We start from the raw sequence: 22548 nt of genomic DNA, 5'->3' as shown, positions 1-22548 counted from the left end.
CTCTAGTGAACTGTTGACCCCGGTCCAATTCTCTATACTGAAATACAATCTACTGCAATACTTGTTCTACTGTTTTCTGCAAACAATCATCTTCCACACAATACGGTTAATCCTTTGTTACAGCAAGCCGGTGAGATTGACAACCTCACTAGTTCGTTGGGGCAAAGTACTTTGGTTGTGTTGTGCAGGTTCCACGTTGGCGCCGGAATCTCTGGTGTTGCGCCGCACTACATCCCGCCGCCATCAACCTTCAACGTGCTTCTTGACTCCTACTGGTTCGATTAAACCTTGGTTTCTTACTGAGGGAAACTTGCCGCTGTGCGCATCACACCTTCCTCTTGGGGTTCCCAACGGACGTGTCAACCACACGCATCAGACGACGGCGTTCAGGCGCAGCGCGGCTAGCGGCGGCCCGAGGTGCTGCAGCCAGCCACGGCGAGCTCCGTCCCCAAGCTCCGTCCCTGCGAGCTCCGCCCCGGCTTCGTCTTGCTCGGCGGCGTCGAAGCCGGCGGCGCTCGTTTCTGCTCCGGCGACTTCCAGCAGGGCTGAAAAAAAGGAGGTGGCGGCGGCAGGGGCCTCCAGGCGAGGGTGGCGGTGGATCTTGGTTACACGGGATCCAATCCGGCGAGAGAGGGATGGAGGTTTCCATGGGAAAAAGCAATCAGAGGAAGACAGAGGAGAGAGAAGGGTGGGGGCTGATACGTCTCTGACGTATCGATAATTTCTTATGTTCCATGCCACATTATTGATGATATCTACATGTTTTATGCATACTTTATGTCATATTTATGCATTTTCTGGAACTAACCTATTGACGAGATGCCGACGGGCCAGTTGCTGTTTTCTGCTGTTTTTGGTTTCAGAAATCCTAGTAAGGAAATATTCTCGGAATCGGACGAAATCAACGCCCAGCATCTTAGAATCCCCGGAAGCATCCAGAACACCCGAGAGAGGCCAGAGGGGGGGCACAGGCCCAACAGATGGTAGTCCGGCGCGGCCTGGGGGTGGCCCGCGCCCCCCTAGCGTGTCGTCGCCTCGTTGACCTTCTGACGCCGCCTCTTCGCCTATAAGAAGCCCCTCGACCTAAAACCTCGACACGGAAAAGCCACGGTACGAGAAACCATCCAGAGCCGCCGCCATCGCGAAGCCAAGATCTGGGGGACAGGACTCTCTGTTCCGGCACGCCGCCGGGACGAGGAAGTGCCCCAGGAAGGCTTCTCCATCGACACCACCGCCATCTTCATCAACGCTGCTGTCTCCCATGAGGAGGGAGTAGTTCTCCATCGAGGCTAAGGGCTGTACCGGTAGCTATGTGGTTCATCTCTCTCCTATGTACTTCAATACAATAATCTCATGAGCTGCCTTACATGATTGAGATTCATATGATGATGCTTGTAATCTAGATGTCATTATGCTAGTCAAGTGGATTTTACTTATGTGATCTCCGGAGACTCCTTGTCCCACGTGTGTAAAGGTGACAGTGTGTGCACCGTGTGGGTCTCTTAGGCTATATTTCACAGAATACTTATTCACTGTTATGAATGGCATAGTGAAGTGCTTATTTATATCTCTTTATGATTGCAATGTGTTTTGTATCACAATTTATCTGTGTGCTACTCTAGTGATGTTATTAAAGTAGTTTATTCCTCCTGCACGGTGTAATGGTGACAGCGTGTGCATCGTGTTAGTACTTGGCGTAGGCTATGATTGTGATCTCTTGTAGATTATGAAGTTAACTATTGCTATGATGGTATTGATGTGATCTGTGCCTCCTTTCGTAGCGTGAAGGTGACAGTGTGCATGCTATGTTAGTACTTGGTTTGGTTATGTTGATCTGTCATGCACTCTAAGGTTATTTAAATATGAACATCGAATATTGTGGAGCTTGTTAACTCCGGAATTGAGGGTTCGTGTAATCCTACACAGTTAGTGGTGTTCATCATCCAACAAGAGAGTGTAGAGTCTAGCATCTATTTATTTATTCTGTTATGTGATCAAAGTTGAGAGTGTCCACTAGTGAAAGTATAATCCCTAGGCCTTGTTCCTAAATACTGATATCGCTGCTTGTTTACTGTTTTACTGCGTTTCTACTGCCTGCAATATTACCACCATCAACTACACGCCAGCAAGCACTTTTCTGGTGCCGTTGCTACTGCTCATATTTATTCATACCACCTGTATTTCACTATCTCTTCGCCGAACTAGTGCACCTATTAGGTGTGTTGGGGACACAAGAGACTTCTTGCTTTGTGGTTGCAGGGTTGCATGAGAGGGATATCTTTGACCTCTTCCTCCCTGAGTTCGATAAACCTTGGGTGATCCACTTAAGGGAAACTTGCTGCTGTTCTACAAACCTCTGCTCTTGGAGGCCCAACATTGTCTACAAGAATAGAAGCACCCGTAGACATCAAGCACTTTTCTGGCGCCGTTGCCGGGGAGGAAAGGTAAAAGGCACTCATACTCTGGTTCCAGGTAACAGTACTTTTCTGGCGCCGTTGTGTGTGTGCTCGAAGCTATTTCCTTTAGATCCTGCAATTGCATCTTTTTGTTTCTTGTTTACACTAGTAAGGCATAATGGACAACAATGAGCTTCTTATTCTATTTCCTGATTTAAGACATGGATGGTTTGATCCGAAAATTAAAAAACCCATGGAACATATTAGTATGAACACTTTGAACACCATTGTTGCTAATGATATGGAAAATTCTAAGCTTGGGGAAGCTGGTTTTGATGAGCATGATATTTTTAGTCCCCCAAGTATTGAGGAGAAAATTTACTTTGATGATACTTTGCCTCCTATTTATGATGATTATAATGATAGTAGTCTTTTGGTACCACCTGTTATGGAGGATAAATTTGATTATGATTACAATATACCTCCTACATTTGATGATGAGAATAATAATGATAGCTACTTTGTTGAATTTGCTCCCACTACAACTAATAAAATTGATTATGCTTATGTGGAGAGTAATAATTTTATGCATGAGACTCATGATAAGAATGCTTTATGTGATAGTTATATTGTTGAGTTTGCTCATGATGCTACTGAAAATCTTTATGAGAGAGGAAAATATGGTTGTAGAAATTTTCATGTTACTAAAACACCTCTCTATGTACTGAAATTTTTGAAGCTGCACTTGTTCTATCTTCCTATGCTTGTTGCATTATGCTTCATGAACTTGTTTACTTACAAGATTCCTTTTCATAGGAAGCATGTTAGGCTTAAATTTGTTTTAAATTTGCCTCTTGATGCTCTCTTTTGCTTCAAATACTATTTCTTGCGAGTGCATCATTGAAATTGCTGAGCCCATCTTAATGGCTATAAAGAAAGCACTTCTTGGGAGATAACCCATGTGTTTATTTTGCTACAGCAATTTTGTTTTTTTTATTTGAGTCTTGGAAGTTGTTACTACTGTAGCAACCTCTCCTTATCTTAGTTTTGTGCATTGTTGTGCCAAGTAAAGTCGTTGATAGTAAGGTTCATACTAGATTTGGATTACTGCACAGAAACAGATTTCTTTGCTGTCACGAATCTGGGCAAAATTCTCTGTAGGTAACTCAGAAAATTATGCCAATTTAAGTGAGTGATCCTCAGATATGTATGCAACTTTCATTCAATTTGAGCATTTTCATTTGAGCAAGTCTGGTGCCTCAATAAAATTCGTCTTTACGAACTGTTCTGTTTTGACAGATTCTGCCTTTTATTTCGCATTGCCTGTTTTACTATGCTTGATGGATTTTTCGATTCCATTGACTTTCAGTAGCCTTGTACAATGTCCAGAAGTGTTAAGAATGATTATGTCACCTCTGAACATGTATATTTTGATTGTGCACTGATACGTCTCCGACGTATCGATAATTTCTTATGTTTCATGCCACATTATTGATGATACCTACATGTTTTATGCACACTTTATGTCATATTCGTGCATTTTCTGGAACTAACCTATTAACAAGATGCCGAAGTGCCAGTTGCTGTTTTCTGCTGTTTTTGGTTTCAGTAATCCTAGTAAGGAAATATTCTCGGAATTGGACGAAATCAACGTCCAGGGTCCTATTTTGCCACGAAGCTTCCAGAAGACCGAAGAGTCATAGAAGTGGGGCCACGAGGTGGCCAGGAGGGCAGGCGGCGCGGCCCCACCCTTGGCCGCGCTGCCCTGTCTCCTGGGCCCCTCGCGTCGCCCCCTGACCTACCCTTCCGCCTACTTAAAGCCTTCATCGCGAAACCCCCAGTACCGAGAGCCACGATACGGAAAACCTTCTAGAGAAGCCGCCACCGCCAATCCCATCTCGGGGGGATTCAGGAGATCGCCTCCGGCACCCTGCCGGAGAGGGGATTCATCTCCCGGAGGACTCTACGCCGCCATGGTCGCCTCCGGAGTGATGTGTGAGTAGTCTACCCCTAGACTATGGGTCCATAGCAGTAGCTAGATGGTTGTCTTCTCCTCATTGTGCTTAATTGTCGAATCTTGTGAGCTGCCAAACATGATCAAGATCATCTATCTGTAATTTTATATGTTGTGTTTGTTGGGATCCGATGAATAGAGAATACCATGTTATGTTGATTATCAATTTATGTCTATGTGTTGTTTATGATCTTGCATGCTCTCCGTTATTAGTAGATGCTCTGGCCAAGTTGATGCTAGTAACTCCAAGAGGGAGTATTTATGCTCGATAGTGGGTTCATGTCTCCGTGAATCTGGAGGAGTGACAAGAACCTCTAAGGTTATGGATGTGCTGTTGCCACTAGGGATAAAACATTGATGCTATGTCCGAGGATGTAGTTATTGATTACATTACGCGCAATACTTAATGCAATTGTCTGTTGTTAGCAACTTAATACTGGAGGGGGTTCGGATGATAACCTGAAGGTGGACTTTTTAGGCATAGATGCATGCTGGATAGCGGTCTATGTACTTTGTCGTAATGCCCAATTAAATCTCACTATACTCATCATAATATGTATGTGCATGGTCATGCCCTCTTTATTTGTCAATTGCCCAACTGTAATTTGTTCACCCAACATGCTGTTTATCTTATGGGAGAGACACCTCTAGTGAACTGTGGACCCCGGTCCAATTCTCTTTACTGAAATACAATCTACTGCAATACTTGTTCTACTGTTCTCTGCAAACAATCATCATCACACTATACATCTAATCCTTTGTTACAGCAAGCCGGTGAGATTGACAACCTCACTGTTTCGTTGGGGCAAAGTACTTGGTTTGTGTTGTGTAGGTTCCACGTTGGCGCCGGAATCCCTGGTGTTGCGCCGCACTACATCTCGCCGCCATCAACCTTCAACGTGCTTCTTGGCTCCTACTGGTTCGATTAAACCTTGGTTTCATACTGAGGGAAAACTTGCCGCTGTACGCATCACACCTTCCTCTTGGGGTTCCCAACGGACGCGTGCTGTACGCGTATCAAGCTCTTTTTCTGGCGCCGTTGCCGGGGACCTGAAGAAAAGTTACACCACAGAGATCTCTAACTCCCACGTCAACTTTGCGCCAGCAGCTCTTTTTCTGGCGCCGTTGCCGGGGAGATCAAGACACGCTGCAAGGGGAGTCTCCACATCCCAATCTCTTTACTTTGTTTTTGTCTTGCTTTATTTTATTTACTACTTTGTTTGCTGCACTAAATCAAAATACAAAAAAATTAGTTGTTAGTTTTACTTTATTTACTATCTTGTTTGCTATATCAAAAACACACAAAAAATTAGTTACTTATATTTGCTTTACTTGTTTCAACATGTTTCCTTTTAATTTTACCGTAAAAGACATGCCGGTAGGGCGCGGGTCTATAATTGGGAGAAATAATATAGAAGAATTTTTCAATCATGTTAGTACCGTTGAAGATTTTGAAGATAGACACTTGGTAGAACTTGCTCCTACTTATGAAATTGCTGCTGCTGCTTTAGTTCGCATGTTGGAAACTAAATTTGTTAATCTCAATCCTATAATCCAACACATGTTTCTTACACTCGGTGATATGGAAGAATAGGAAAAGAAAGATTTTGTTTAGAAACCCTTCTTAGAGAATCTGGTGGTATAGCAAGAGAGGCTAGAAAGGTCTTTATTAAATATAAGATGCTTGGTTCTTATACCAATTTTGTTAGTCTCCTTGAAAAAATGGACATGGAGAGAATAAGGTACACTAATAATATTAATGATGGTGGGGAGATCAAAGCACCAATACCATGTAAGCTCCTAGCGATGAATGACGCACTAGAAAATAACTATGCTTGGCTTGTTCCTGAAAATTTGTTTGATGAGAGTAGCAAGCCCAAGACTAATGAAAAGGGAGCCGCTAAAACTTATGTATCCAACATACTATGCATGGTTGAGAAAACTCCACACCCCGCTGTAGATGCACCATCTTTTGATAATACTTGCTGCACACTTTCTGCGCCTAGCTGAAAGGCGTTAAAGAAAAGCGCTTATGGGAGACAACCCATGTTTTTACTACAGTACTTTGTTTTATATTTGTGTCTTGGAAGTTGTTTACTACTGTAGCAACCTCTCCTTATCTTAGTTTAGTGTTTTATTGTGCCAAGTAAAGTCGTTGATAGTAAGGTTCATACTAGATTTGGATTACTGCACAGAAACAGATTTCTTTGCTGTCACGAATATGGGCAAAATTCTCTGTAGGTAACTCAGCAAATTATGCCAATTTACGTGAGTGATCCTCAGATATGTACGCAACTTTCATTCAATTTGAGCATTTTCATTTGAGCAAGTATGGTACCTCAATAAAATTCGTCAATACGAACTGTTCTGTTTTGACAGATTCTGCATTTTATTTCGCATTGCCTGTTTTGATATGTTCGATGGATATTTCGATTCCATTGACTTTCAGTAGCTTAATGCAATGTCCAGAAGTGTTAAGAATGATTATGTCACCTCTGAACATGTATATTTTGATTGTGCACTAACTCTCTAATGAGTTGTTTTGAGTTTGGTGTGGAGGAAGTTTTCAAGGATCAAGAGAGGGAGATGATACAACATGATCAAGGAGAGTGAAAGCTCTAAGCTTGGGGATGCCCCGGTGGTTCACCCCTGCATATATCAAGAAGACTCAAGCATCTAAGCTTGGGGATGCCCAAGGCATCCCCTTCTTCATCGACAACATTATCAGGTTCCTCCCCTGAAACTATATTTTTATTCCATCACATCTTATGTCCTTTGCTTGGAGCGTCGGTTTGTTTTTGTTTTTTGTCTTGATTGAATAAAATGGATCCTAGCATTCTTTGTGTGGGAGAGAGACACGCTCCGCTGTTGCATATGGACAAGTATGTCCTTAGGCTTTACTCATAATATTCATGGCAAAGTTTCTTCTTCGTTAAATTGTTGTATGGTTGGAAACGGGAAATGTTGCATGTGGTAGTGTATAATAAAATACTTGTAGAACATTGAGCTTTGATAACTTGATTCTTTGCAAATGTTTTGAGGTATTTAGATGGTAAGGCTTGCTGGATAAATAAGTTAAAATTAGTAGTGGATTGTTGTCTTTAAGCTTGTGCCGTACTACAAACTCTATTTAAATAGTTGAAGGCATAGTTGGACTTGATAGCTTTCCATGTCTGAGAGTTCATCGTAATAACTAAGTTGTGCTGAAGGTCGAGGGAGCTAGCGGGGTACTTGTGCCACCGTGAACGGCCCTCCTTGGAGTAAATTTTAATCATGCTCTTAATGATGAACCTGCTAGTTGTTTGCAATAAGCTTGTGAGTTCTTTTTGACTAATGTTAAGCTACGGTTTTTGGCACTTCCACCATCCAAATTTGCTAGCCTCTTCGGTACTGTGCATTGCCTTTTGCTCACATTGAGAATTGTGCATACTTCGCCGGTACATCCAAACCCGTGGGGGAAATTTCTCTTGTTCTCCTACACATAAGCCCATACATCTCCTCAAAACAGCCACCATACCTACCTACCACAGCATTTCCATAGCTGTTCCAAGATATATTGCCATGCAACATCCATTTTACATTACATGCCATGTTGTCATTTATTATTTATATATTGCTTTGCATGATCATATACAGCTGATGTGTGGTTTACCCATGTTACGCTAGATCATTGCACATCCTGCTACACTAGCAGAGGCATACATTTTCATACATCATGTTTCATTCATTATGAGTTATTTGTACCAAAAAGTGTGTTGTCATATTAGGATGTTGCCCCTAAAAATGAAAAGAGCCGTGGAGGCCATCAAAAAGAAAAAAAAAGAGAAAGAAAAGAAAAGAAAAAAAATGAAAGAAAAAAAAGAAAAAAAAGAAAAAAAAAGAGAGAATAAAAGAAAAAAGGGGCAGCATTACTATCTTTTATCCACACTTGTGCTCATGTTTTAGCACCCGCATTATTCATAGTCATCATTTGTGCTCATGTTTAGCACCTACATTCATATGAGAGAGTTTTCATGTTTTACTAGTATAACTATGTGGGGAATTTACACTCTAGAACTTGGGTTGTATATTCCAATGATGAGCCTCCTCAAAAGTGCTCTAGGTCTTCGTGAGCAACCAAGTTGGATGCATCCCCACTAGTTCCATTGGAGAGCTTTCATACACATATAGCTCTATGTGCATCCGTTGCATGTCAATCACTACTCCTTGCATAGCATCGATCATAAGGCTTCCTCTTGTCTAATGGTCATTTACAGCTTTGCAAGCCTTTCTTCCATTTGGCCTTCCAAACCCCCATTAACGTTCTTTATGCCGTAACATCCTGGTGCTAATACCAAATGCTTGCGCTCACCGGTTGATTAGACTTCGAAACAGTTGATACATGACGTTCATGTTTATGTTTACTTGACTGAATCCTTCTTATGTTGTGAAAATTTACTTGATGCTTGGAATGAAGGATAGAACTTCTATGCTGAATACTTAATACATCTTTAATGAACTTCGTACGGTTGCATGTCTTTAAAGCAATAGTTCATGAAAACTTCTAGCTTGTCTAACTCTTGCATTATCATCTCTTATATCAATATAGATACTTGCTTTGAATGATTTGATCTCAGCTCATATGCTTTACAATAGTATGATCAAGGTTATGATGGCATGTCACTCCAGAAATTATCTTTGTTTATCGTTTACCTGCTCGGGACGAGCAGAAACTAAGCTTGGGGATGCTGATACGTCTCCGACGTATCGATAATTTCTTATGTTCCATGCCACATTATTGATGATATCTACATGTTTTATGCACACTTTATGTCATATTCGTGCATTTTCTGGAACTAACCTATTAACAAGATGCCGAAGTGCCAGTTGCTGTTTTCTGCTGTTTTTGGTTTCAGAAATCCTAGTAAGGAAATATTCTCGGAATTGGACGAAATCAACGCCAGTGGTCCTATTTTGCCACGAAGCTTCCGTAAGACCGAAGAGTCAACGAAGTGGGGCCACGAGGTGGCCAGGAGGGCAGGCGGCGCGGCCCCACCCTTGGCCGCGCCGCCCTGTCTCCTGGGCCCCTCGCGTCGCCCCCTGACCTACCCTTCCGCCTACTTAAAGCCTTCATCGCGAAACCCCCAGTACCGAGAGCCACGATACGGAAAACCTTCCAGAGACGCCGCCGCCGCCAATCCCATCTCGGGGGATTCAGGAGATCGCCTCCGGCACCCTGCCGGAGAGGGGATTCATCTCCCGGAGGACTCTACGCCGCCATGGTCGCCTCCGGAGTGATGTGTGAGTAGTCTACCCCTGGACTATGGGTCCATAGCAGTAGCTAGATGGTTGTCTTCTCCTCATTGTGCTTAATTGTCGGATCTTGTGAGCTGCCGAACATGATCAAGATCATCTATCTGTAATTCTATATGTTGTGTTTGTTGGGATCCGATGAATAGAGAATACCATGTTATGTTGATTATCAATTTATATCTATGTGTTGTTTATGATCTTGCATGCTCTCCGTTATTAGTAGATGCTCTGGCCAAGTTGATGCTAGTAACTCCAAGAGGGAGTATTTATGCTCGATAGTGGGTTCATGTCTCCGTGAATCTGGAGGAGTGACAAGAACCTCTAAGGATATGGATGTGCTGTTGCCACTAGGGATAAAACATTGATGCTATGTCCGAGGATGTAGTTATTGATTACATTACGCGCAATACTTAATGCAATTGTCTGTTGTTAGCAACTTAATACTGGAGGGGGTTCGGATGATAACCTGAAGGTGGACTTTTTAGGCATAGATGCATGCTGGATAGCGGTCTATGTACTTTGTCGTAATGCCCAATTAAATCTCACTATACTCATCATCATATGTATGTGCATGGTCATGCCCTCTTTATTTGTCAATTGCCCAACTGTAATTTGTTCACCCAACATGCTGTTTATCTTATGGGAGAGACACCTCTAGTGAACTGTGGACCCCGGTCCAATTCTCTTTACTGAAATACAATCTACTGCAATACTTGTTCTACTGTTCTCTGCAAACAATCATCATCCACACTATACATCTAATCCTTTGTTACAGCAAGCCGGTGAGATTGACAACCTCACTGTTTCGGTGGGGCAAAGTACTTGGTTTGTGTTGTGTAGGTTCCACGTTGGCGCAGGAATCTCTGGTGTTGCGCCGCACTACTTCTCGCCGCCATCAACCTTCAACGTGCTTCTTGACTCCTACTGGTTCGATTAAACCTTGGTTTCATACTGAGGGAAAACTTGCCGCTGTACGCATCACACCTTCCTCTTGGGGGTTCCCAACGGACGCGTGCTGTACGCGTATCACGCACTAACTCTCTAATGAGTTGTTTTGAGTTTGGTGTGGAGGAAGTTTTCAAGGATCAAGAGAGGGAGATGATACAACATGATCAAGGAGAGTGAAAGCTCTAAGCTTGGGGATGCCCCGGTGGTTCACCCCTGCATATATCAAGAAGACTCAAGCGTCTGAGCTTGGGGATGCCCAAGGCATCCCCTTCTTCATCGACAACATTATCAGGTTCCTCCCTTGAAATTATATTTTTATTCGGCCACATCTTATGTACTTTACTTGGAGCGTCTGTATGTTTTTGTTTTTGTTTTTGTTTGAATAAATGCTTGTGTGGGAGAGAGACACGCTCCGCTGGTTCGTATGAACACATGTGTTCTTAGCTTTTAATTTTCATGGCGAAGGTTGAAACTGCTTCGTTAATTGTTATATGGTTGGAAACGGAAAATGCTACATGTAGTAATTGGTAGAATGTCTTGGATAATTTGATACTTGGCAATTGTTGTGCTCATGTTTAAGCTCTTGCATCATATACTTTGCACCCATTAATGAAGAAATACATAGAGCTTGCTAAAATTTGGTTTGCATAATTGGTCTCTCTAAGGTCTAGATAATTTCTAGTATTGAGTTTGAACAACAAGGAAGACGGTGTAGAGTCTTATAATGTTTACAATATGTCTTTTATGTGAGTTTTGCTGCACCGGTTCATCCTTGTGTTTGTTTCAAATAACCTTGCTAGCCTAAGCCTTGTATCGAGAGGGAATACTTCTCATGCATCCAAAATCCTTGAGCCAACCACTATGCCATTTGTGTCCACCATACCTACCTACTACATGGTATTTCTCCGCCATTCCAAAGTAAATTTCTTGAGTGCTACCTTTAAATTTCTATCCTTTACCTTTACAATATATAGCTCATGGGACAAATAGCTTAAAAACTATTGTGGTATTGAATATGTACTTATGCACTTTATCTCTTATTAAGTTGCTTGTTGTGCGATAACCATGTTCCTGGGGACGCCATCAACTACTCTTTGTTGAATATCATGTGAGTTGCTATGCATGTCCGTCTTGTCTGAAGTAAGGGAGATTTACCGCTAGAATGGTTAGAGCATGCATAATGTTAGAGAAGAACATTGGGCCGCTAACTAAAGCCATGATCCATGGTGGAAGTTTCAGTTTTGGACAAACATCCTCAATCTCATATGAGAAAATTAATTGTTGTTGAATGCTTAAGCATTAAAGAGGAGTCCATTATCTGTTGTCTATGTTGTCCCGGTATGGATGTCTAAGTTGAGAATAATCAATAGCGAGAAATCCGATGCGAGCTTTCTCCTTAGACCTTTGTACAGGCGGCATAGAGGTACCCCTTTGTGACACTTGGTTAAAACATATGCATTGCGATGATAATCCAGGTAATCCGAGCTAGTTAGGACAAGGTGCGGGCACTATTAGTATACTATGCATGAGGCTTGCAACTTGTAGGATATAATTTACATAACACATATGCTTTATTAGTACCGTTGACAAAATTGTTTCTTGTTTTCAAAACCAAAGCTCTAGCACAAATATAGCAATCGATGCTTCCCTCTGCGAAGGGCCTTTCTTTTACTTTTATGTTGAGTCAGTTCACCTATTTCTCTCCACCTCAAGAAGCAAACACTTGTGTGAACTGTGCATTGATTCCTACATACTTGCATATTGCACTTATTATATTACTTTGCATTGATAACTATCCATGAGATATACATGTTATAAGTTGAAAGCAACCGCTGAAACTTAATCTTCCTTTGTGTTGCTTCAATACCTCTACTTTGAATTATTGCTTTATGAGTTAACTCTTATGCAAGACTTATTGATGCTTGTCTTGGAAGTACTATTCATGAAAAGTCTTTGCTATATGATTCATTTGTTTACTCATGTCATTTACCATTGCTTTGATCGCTGCATTCATTACATGTGCTTACAATAGTATGATCAAGGTTATGATGGCATGTCACTTCAGAAATTATCTTTGTTATCGTTTACCTGCTCGGGACGAGCAGAAACTAAGCTTGGGGATGCTGATACGTCTCCGACGTATCGATAATTTCTTATGTTCCATGCCACATTATTGATGATATCTACATGTTTTATGCATACTTTATGTCATATTTATGCATTTTCCGGAACTAACCTATTGACGAGATGCCGAAGGGCCGATTCTTTGTTTCTGCTGTTTTTGGTTTCAGAAATCCTAGTAAGGAAATATTCTCGGAATCGGACGAAATCAACGCCCAGCATCTTAGAATCCCCGGAAGCATCCAGAACACCCGAGAGAGGCCAGAGGGGGGCCACAGGCCCACCAGATGGTAGGCCGGCACGGCCTAGGGGTGGCCCGTGCCCCCCTAGCGTGTCGTCGCCTCGTTGACCTTCTGACGCCGCCTCTTCGCCTATAAGAAGCCCCTCGACCTAAAACCTCGACACGGAAAAGCCACGGTACGAGAAACCATCCAGAGCCGCCGCCATCGCGAAGCCAAGATCTGGGGGACAGGACTCTCTGTTCCGGCACGCCGCCGGGACGGGGAAGTGCCCCCGGAAGGCTTCTCCATCGACACCACCGCCATCTTCATCAACGCTGTTGTCTCCCATGAGGAGGGAGTAGTTCTCCATCGAGGCTAAGGGCTGTACCGGTAGCTATGTGGTTCATCTCTCTCCTATGTACTTCAATACAATAATCTCATGAGCTGCCTTACATGATTGAGATTCATATGATGATGCTTGTAATCTAGATGTCATTATGCTAGTCAAGTGGATTTTACTTATGTGATCTCCGGAGACTCCTTGTCCCACGTGTGTAAAGGTGACAGTGTGTGCACCGTGTGGGTCTTTTAGGCTATATTTCACAGAATACTTATTCACTGTTATGAATGGCATAGTGAAGTGCTTATTTATATCTCTTTATGGTTGCAATGTGTTTTGTATCACAATTTATCTGTGTGCTACTCTAGTGATGTTATTAAAGTAGTTTATTCCTCCTACACGGTGTAATGGTGACAGTGTGTGCATCGTGTTAGTACTTGGCGTAGGCTATGATTGTGATCTCTTGTAGATTATGAAGTTAACTATTGCTATGATGGTATTGATGTGATCTGTGCCTCCTTTCGTAGCGTGAAGGTGACAGTGTGCATGCTATGTTAGTACTTGATTTGGTTATGTTGATCTGTCATGCACTCTAAGGTTATTTAAATATGAACATCGAATATTGTGGAGCTTGTTAACTCCGGCATTGAGGGTTCGTGTAATCCTACACAGTTAGTGGTGTTCATCATCCAACAAGAGAGTGTAGAGTCTAGCATCTATTTATTTATTCTGTTATGTGATCAAAGTTGAGAGTGTCCACTAGTGAAAGTATAATCCTAGGCCTTGTTCCTAAATACTGCTATCGCTGCTTGTTTACTGTTTTACTGCGTTTCTACTGCCTGCAATATTACCACCATCAACTACACGCCAGCAAGCACTTTTCTGGTGCCGTTGCTACTGCTCATATTTATTCATACCACCTGTATTTCACTATCTCTTCGCCGAACTAGTGCACCTATTAGGTGTGTTGGGGACACAAGAGACTTCTTGCTTTGTGGTTGCAGGGTTGCATGAGAGGGATATCTTTGACCTCTTCCTCCCTGAGTTCGATAAACCTTGGGTGATCCACTTAAGGGAAACTTGCTGCTGTTCTACAAACCTCTGCTCTTGGAGGCCCAACACTGTCTACAAGAATAGAAGCACCCGTAGACATCAGGGGCCTATTTTGAGTCACTGTCAGATGGGCCAGGGCGCGGACATACGCGGATACAATGGACACCCGCGTTCGTCCGGCTCGCCCCAAAAGTCTCTCTAATTTGAGCCAGCTTTGGGTCGCGCAGGACACCACAGCTGTCCGTGTTTAATTTGGGTCCGCCCATTGGGAGCAGGTTTTACCAAACGGATCAATCCGACGTCTGTTTTTGGGTTTGGGTGCCCACGTTGGAATGCCCTCACAACATCCTCCAATCAGCTGCTGCACACGCTCTTGTGTCATAGAGATGCCCTTGAAAAGATGGAGATTATTTTATGAAGGTGAATTTCCAACAAAAACTCTTCATAAAACACCTCTTAATACACATAAGTACTCTTGCACCAAGCAAAGTCTCAAGGGTGAAAGGAAAAATGACACGGTCAGGCAAACGACGATGACCGTGGCCGCTAGAGCAGCTTCCATTGCCGTCGGCAGCAGCACGACGGAGGCCTTCCGCGAGGAGAAAAGAGCTAGGCCGTAACGGTAGAGCTCATATCTTTACGTTTTAAATTAAAAACATGTTGCGTGTGATGTTACCAAGGAAACATTGATTAGGCAGTCATTTCTTCACATCGCCATATATATCACGAGAACCGTCGCACCTTTATGAGGGTGCCCTGTTCAGCTGTTCCTTGTCTATTGAATCGTGTTCATTAGGCAAATATTTCTTGCCATCGGCTTATCTTGAGAACTGTCGCACTTACCACCAACCCGACTAACACAAACGATCATATCATGTCAAAACAGACAAACTGCCTAACCACCGCGCACCAGAGGGGTAGAAAGGGGTCTAGTTTTCTCTTTTAAAAAATACAGGCTGAACTTTTAACCTCTGCATCAAAATAATACACACAACTTTATTTAACAAAGCCTTACGCAAAATAGAATGATCAACCCGAAGCCACCATATTAGCGACAATCGTCACAACACCTACAAGCTTGATTAAAGGGTGGTTTTATCGAGACCGATGCATTGAACTCACACCTACAAACATCATCTTAAAACCGGATGCCTCACCAACCCGCCCATCGGCTATCCAGGAGCAAAAATCGGTCAACCGGAGCCTAAACACGCACATTTGCACACACTCTAGAAGTCGCCGCCACTATCTTCCGCCGACCTATCTTTAGGACATTGATTGAGGCATTGACCTTGCCATGCCTTCCATCGATGTCGCCATGCCGCCAGCCAACGCCACCTCCGTGTGCACGCATATCACCACACATCCGCGACGACAGCATTCCGCCGCAACTCGTCGTCATCGATGCGGTAGATGCCACATCACTCTACTTTATATCACCGTCGATCAATAACAGCTCCAAAAACGATGCCCCTAGAGGGATACCAACATTCAGCGTCGCCACGGTCCGATCCGGGAGAACCAAATCTAGGGTTTACCCCAAAACAACCTGAGCGAGGAAGCGAGTACTTCATTGATGATGCCCTTGTACAAGGAAATGATGCATCAGACACCACCATCGTCAACCATGACCGGCGCCGGCTCGGTTTTCCCCAGCAGCCGCGTATCTAACTGCTTGATCTGCAATGTAGCCACCGAGAGATCCCAACAGACACGCACAAAGAACATGGTTGGCTGAGGCCCAAATGATTGGGCCCTAGCAATCTTGTCGCCACATACACCATGGCTGAAAAGCGGCCTCGTAGTCTGCGCCACCCATCGCCTTTGCTGCCCAAAGAGATAGCCAAGGCCACTATCCGAGTACACTCTGCTATCACACCATCCGTCGTGCCGCGCGCTAGCCCTAGGTTGTCGTTCGACACCGACGTCCACGGGCGAGGGAGCAAGAAGGAGCCCCGCCACTGCCAGCTTTGCCAAGCCACGCCCTATGACGACAACGAGGGAGGAGGGGGGAGGGAGACGCTCTTAGTGGCTAGATCTAGGGCCCCCCCTTAGTGGATAGAGGGGAGCAACGAGAGAGGCTCTATGGTGTATCATTTTTCTTATCCAATACTAGCTCGAACAACAACTTTATCTATTCTAGCTTAATTTGTGCACATTACGACTATATTTAAGTGCAAACAAATTTCCCATGACGTTAAATCTAAATTTAAACTGATATATGATAGCATACGTAAGTTTCACAGAGGTAATAAATGGATAAAATTAAATCACTTGCCACGTAAGATTATTCAATATAATCTATAATTAGTTTGAAAAGTTCAAAGAAAATATTTAAATGTTATACTATTTCACTGTATTTTTTTACTCATATAAAGTGTTGTCTTATCTGAAGTGAAAGTCAAGCAGTGAGTTGTCACATAAAGTAATGTCACATCTCCTTTTACTGAGCCATCACATCAATCACACCCTATTAAATATTAGGTGCCAGTGGAGTGGCAGGCGCATGAGTCTGCCCGCCGGCTCTCCACCGGCTGGCACACCTCCCGCTCCAATATAAAGCTGCTTCGTCTATTTGACATCGCGCGACAGCAGGCAGAATGGAGAGATGGACAGGGAGCTCTCCGGCCGGCGCGCATGTGTTTTCCGATCATCTACACAGCTGCTCCTCCTCTTCTATCCTGCCGACCCAGGTTATTAAGCTCCTCTGATTTGAGATCAGTTTCCGTGGAGACCCCGCTTTCTCTCTTCTTTCTGTTCTTCTTCTTTGCCTTGTAGCTTTCTGTGTTTCAACCAATCGTAGCGCCAAACTGATGTTCTTCTCTGAAATCATCTCCTGCACACAGTGACACATCTCCAGTAATGAACTCCGAAGCAATCTTGTTTTGGCGGATCGCCTAAGCTTGCTACTGTTCCTTTTCGACTGTTCTTCTGAACCAGAAGTAGAAGATGATTCTGGGTTCGACAGATCGGATCGTCCAGCCGGCTTTCTTGTTTGAAAATCATCATCTGCATTCCCTAAGCCGGCTTTCTTTTTTTACATCCATCGATTTCTAGGCTTGCTTTGGATCTGCATTCTTGCTTGGCATAATCCCATACCTACCGTTTTCAAGCAAATGTTTTCCCGGATATCTTCATCGCATCTTGCATTGAGAGATAATATCTGTATTCTTCCTGGTGGCCACAACTGCAGTGGTCGTACTCGTACGTATCTTTGTTCTGCTATTTGAACTGAATAAGGAGTTGCAGCCTGTATATTCCTCATCTTCTCCCTTGATTGCAGTCAATGTCGCCAATGTCCCAGAGTCATCTTGCCGGTCTCTTCATACCAAATAATTATTTGCCTGTCCTTGGAAGGAGCCCCTTCTGAATTTCAGTCTTCTTATCGATTGCAATCCGTGGGAACACATTCTGCTTTGGTACAGCATTGCTTATTGCTCAGTCCTGGTGCATATAAGGATTTATTTGTACTGCATGAGGAGTTGCAGCCTCTAGCACCCTTGATTACAGTGAATGTCACCAATGTCCTAGACTCATCTTGCCGGTCTTCATACCAACATTTATTTGCCTGTCGTTGGAGGGAGTCCCTTCTGAATTTCAGTCCTATTCTTGATTTAAATAGCTCGCATATGAAAGTCGTTGCAATCTGTGTACTGCATTTCTTATTGCTTTATTCATCAGTCTCGGTGAGTAAGGATTGATCAGCCAGGTGTATTACCCCCAACCATCATATTGGACACGAGGAGGCATCCACTTGTACAGTATATCATGCATTACTGCACAAAACAAATCTAGATGTAAACTTAGCCCTTTTTACTTAAGATTCTGGAGTTGTCTTTTTTTTTTCGCGAAAACGCAAAAGCCTTGCGTTTCGATGCATTGATAGATAAAGAAGAGTTTATATACAAGTCCGAGGGACGGACACACCACGTCGTACAACTCGACCCAAGAAAAAGGAAAAGCCTAGACTAGGGGAGTAACTGGCGCACACCCCGGGCTCCCGCGTCCGCCCAAAGCCTCGCGTCGGCAGCGATGTCGTTGAACAAGGATGCCACCGAAGGTCGCGCATTGTCGAAGACCGCCGCGTTCCGGTGTTTTCAAATCCACCATGCCGTGAGCATGAATTCTGGAGTTGTCTGGAATAAAAGGATAAACAAAACGAAAGGTTCAATAAAAAAACATTGAACCAGATCCACTCATTTCTCCATCTTTCAGTTTAACTGAATGTAATGTTTGTTGACCTATAGACTAGCACTAGCATGGTTCAAATATGATCCAAGTTCTGTTGATCTTCTCAGATATGATTTGGTTATGGAGCTCACAGCGATCTCATCAAAATTCTAACATAGATCAACGTTTTTTTATTTTTTCTGTTCTTGATGGCAGACGGAGCTTGAGGTTTATTCAGCATGTGAGTATTCAGAAATCCAGCAATTGCTGGAAGAACCCCAAGATGAGAGTCATCTGCCTGAATTGTTGGGAAGTACGATATTTTTTTCCATTCAAAACTTTTTAACACAATCAGACGAATTTATTGATGATTTTAAATTTCAAACCAATTTTTCTTGCAGTTATATCCAGACCTACTAGTGATTACGTCATGCCATTACAAATGTGTACATATGTGCCACCGGAGATCAAGAAGGTGAGGGAGAGAAGGAGGCCTACACCGTACACTGTGCTGTCGGAGCAAGAGGAGGCCCCTGCCACCATGGTCCTCGGTGGTGAAAGAGGCGGAAAGGAGGAGGATGATGAGAAGGAGGAGGAGAGCAAAGAGGGAGAAGGGTCAATTAAAGTGAGTGGAGCGAGAGGACCAAGGAAGAGAGGAACATGGAAGAGAGGAACATGGTTTCGTAACCATTTTCTGGTAAGAATATGTATATTATCATGTACAAGTTCAACAAAGTATTATGTTTGCAACGAGTTCTTTACATATGTATATAGTGCTCTGTATTGTGCACCCTTTGAGCTCAATTTTTTTTATCTGTCATCCAAAAGAAGCCTGGTAACTATTTTTGTTGTTTTAACAGAACGCACAATGTTTTGGGGGCTTGTGTTCTGCAAGTAAAGGAGAAAAACGTGAGAACGACAAACACTGGACACCAAAAGAGGTGAAGTTATTAGTGGATGGTGTATCTGAACTTGGGGTTGGCCACTGGACAGAGTTGAAGGATGGATGGTTTTCAGATTCAAATTCAGGTCCAGTTCGAACGGCGACGAATCTTAAGGTATAGTAAGTTTGCACCCCAAAGCAAAGGCATTCTTAGATGTTGTTTGGCTTGAGCTGCAAACCCCTACTCTTTCTATCTTCATCTTCTACGTATCTATATTTGGTAGCAAACGATGTTCATATTTACGTTTGGTGTCCTATGTCCCCAACTGATACCAATTTGTCATTTTGTTTAATCCTTCAGGATAAGTGGAGAAACCTAGTCAAAGCGTACGTGTTTAGGCCTAACTCCAAAAAGAAGGTGATATTTTATAAATTGCTTGAACTCTTTCCGGGGCACCACTAATTTTCATTTCTTAAGTTTTAGGGAAAATATGCGCATCTTGATAAGGAACTTATTAACAAGATCCAGATGCTAGCAGCTGAGTACCCTTATCCAAAATGAAGCTGCACTTTTGCATAATACAAGAACCACTGTTTGGGGCTTTTGGTGTAGCAGTAACTCAGCAAAAAGAGTTCTCCTTTTAGTACAGGAGATCTTAGGCAACGCGATGTTGGTGTGTACATAGTAGATTGGACCATCTGGAGGGAGCAGCTTGCATCTCCTATCCTGCCGAACTGCCTTGTAAAGTACTCTTTTATTAATGAAGTGGAGATAGATCTCCTGCTCCACTTTTATAGTCTAGTAGTAAGTTAACATTTCAAGACAAGAAATGGATCCCTTTTTGTGTCAACATGGATTTAGCAGTGCCTACCTACACATTCCATGTGTGGCTACCTTTCTAGTCTTCTGTATAATGAAGAACTAAAATTTTATTCCTACATTACATGCAGAAACACGACCAATGTAACCACGAGGATCTATGGACGATTTTTTACACTTTGGATCGATTTCCTAGCTAGGATGGTTCTAAAATTATATTCTGAGAGGGCAAGCGACTAGGGGCCCTTTTGTTGTGGCTTTTTGGCTTTGGCAAAAGCCAAAAATAAGCACCTAAATAGGTGTTTTTTTGGCTTTTGGGTTTTAGAACCCAAAAAGAATAGGATCTTTGTTTTTGGCTTCCAAAATCCAAAAACCAAAAAACACCTATTTAGATGCTTGTTTTGGCTTTTACCAAAGCCAAAAAGCCACAACAAAAGGGCCTGTCATACCACTCTCCGAAAACAATATCTTGCTCTTTACAATATCGTCCATCACAAAATCGTACAATTTTTATGGTTTTGGAAAATTCTCCCCCAAATCTGACGGTCATGCAAGACTATTCGAATCCAGGCTTGTAGCATGGAACATTCTTGGGCGGTTGGCAACTGTACAATTGTCGGAAGAGCCTGATGAATTCCACTAGGATCTACATGAGTACGGAAAATTCTCAGCGGACTCTATGGACAGAGCACTTGTTGATTCAGATGTGCCAACTGATAATAAAAAAAATCTTGAAAATTAAGCTGCCGCTAAAAATTAATTTTTTGCGTGGCATCTGTAGATGTGTAATCCTTACCAAAGGTAACCTATCAAAGCGGAATTGGCATAAGAATGAACACTGGAAAAATTGCCTACCTAACGAGATGGTTAAGCACCAATTTTTTTATGTCCAAGTTCGCACATTCTATATAATTAGTCATCCAACTAGCTTCTAACAATTAAAACAGAAATAAATTTTGTTCGGTTAAATGATCAAGTTATAGATGGCTTTACAAAACCTATACTAGCACGTAATTTTGAAGAGTTCAACCATAATCTAAATTTGATTAAGTTATGATTAAGGAAGGCCATTACAAACAGAAATAAATGTGACATTGGTATACATACATGTACGAGTCGGTATAGCTCTCTTGTACGCTAGTCCCTCAAAGGACACCATATAAATATAACCCAATGACGCTTGGGCTGACCACCCAGCAAAACATTATTGACATTATTGTCGCTTGACATAAATATCTATAGTTATATTGATTTGCTCACCAGATACTATATCTATACCTCAATATCTAATAATAAAAACAAAAATGCTTCCCACGTCCTTTGCCATTGAAAATAAATTTGAAGTTGAGAGAAATTTACCTAGTAACAAAAGTAAAAGTGTTTCCATTATCCGTCATGAAGCTACCTCTAAAGTTGAGAAAAACTTCCCACCAGTTCTACCATCGGTAGGTTCAAAAAACAGATCGATCGCGTGGTGTGGGCCAACACAGTCTAGCATCCAACGCTCAGAGCTGCCTTCTAGGGCGCATTTGCTAGGTTGCATGTCCTCTAGTCAGGCACCAGGGAGACAAAAAAAATGGCTGATTGGTTGGCTGGCCTCCCTCCGCGCTGTGCCTAGTGTGGTTCTTAAAGCAGCGTTGGGTCTAGCCCGAGAGAATCGACCGTTTTCAGCGAGCCATCAAAATAGGAATCTCAAAAAACACTAGCTATGCAACTTTCAGGTGGGGGTAGGTGAGTTTGTTTCGCTCACTATCCATAATCTCCACACCTACTCCATTCTAATCAACGCACAACCATGCTTCAGATCAAAAAAGTTGTAGATAAAAAATATGTGCGTCGTTGATATGATCCCTGTCGTTGCCTATTCGACGGTATCTCGGAGGAGGGATCCTCACGAGGGGGAGAAGAAGTAGGGGCCATAAGGCGGAGTGCACACGGGACGGTGGTACGCGATTTACCCAGCTTCGGCACACCTGCACGATGGCAAGGCCTACTGCTGCTTGTCTAGAATTATCTGGGCGCTTTCGCGTGGTTACAATGGGTTGTGGTTGTCTCGCTTCTAGCTCGAGATCTTCTCTCAGGGCTCCCGGGATCCGGCTTATATAGGCGCCTGGATCTAGGGTTTCTACGGAGAGTCCTACCCGGAATACAAGTTGCCTAACTACGGAATATTACATTGCCGTGTACGTCAAGGATTCACCTATTCCTAACTTGTCGTCATGGATCCGGCTTCCTTCATGGGCCTTCACGGATCTGACTCCTGGCACAGACCTCTTCGGATCCGGATACC

General features: G+C 43.0%; 1 protein-coding gene across 1 annotated transcript; it reads left to right on the top strand.

The window, feature by feature from the left end:
• The first annotated feature begins 16919 nt into the window (after positions 1–16919).
• Positions 16920–20233, top strand: LOC127304928 (uncharacterized). The gene is made up of 6 exons (XM_051335470.2): positions 16920–17078; positions 18772–18868; positions 18957–19252; positions 19416–19613; positions 19800–19856; positions 19923–20233. Exons 1-6 carry the CDS (start codon positions 16986–16988, stop codon positions 19998–20000), a joined length of 819 nt encoding a protein of 272 aa, XP_051191430.1. The 5' UTR covers positions 16920–16985; the 3' UTR covers positions 20001–20233.
• Positions 20234–22548: the final 2315 nt, after the last annotated feature.

The sequence above is a fragment of the Lolium perenne genome, chromosome 5 (genome assembly GCF_019359855.2).
Source record: "Lolium perenne isolate Kyuss_39 chromosome 5, Kyuss_2.0, whole genome shotgun sequence".
In the NCBI taxonomy this organism is placed as follows: domain Eukaryota; kingdom Viridiplantae; phylum Streptophyta; class Magnoliopsida; order Poales; family Poaceae; genus Lolium; species Lolium perenne.
The sequence above is the reverse complement of the archived record's forward strand: the minus strand, read 5'-3'. Positions and strand labels throughout refer to the sequence as shown.

Bases quoted from the DNA above. Each gene is read 5' to 3' on its own strand.
- LOC127304928 (XM_051335470.2), top strand. From the start codon at position 16,986: ATGGAGAGATGGACAGGGAGCTCTCCGGCCGGCGCGCATGTGTTTTCC. The intron at 19,253-19,415 runs GTAAGAATATGT...TTGTTTTAACAG, and splicing joins GGTTTCGTAACCATTTTCTG to AACGCACAATGTTTTGGGGG. The intron at 19,614-19,799 runs GTATAGTAAGTT...TTAATCCTTCAG, and splicing joins GAACGGCGACGAATCTTAAG to GATAAGTGGAGAAACCTAGT.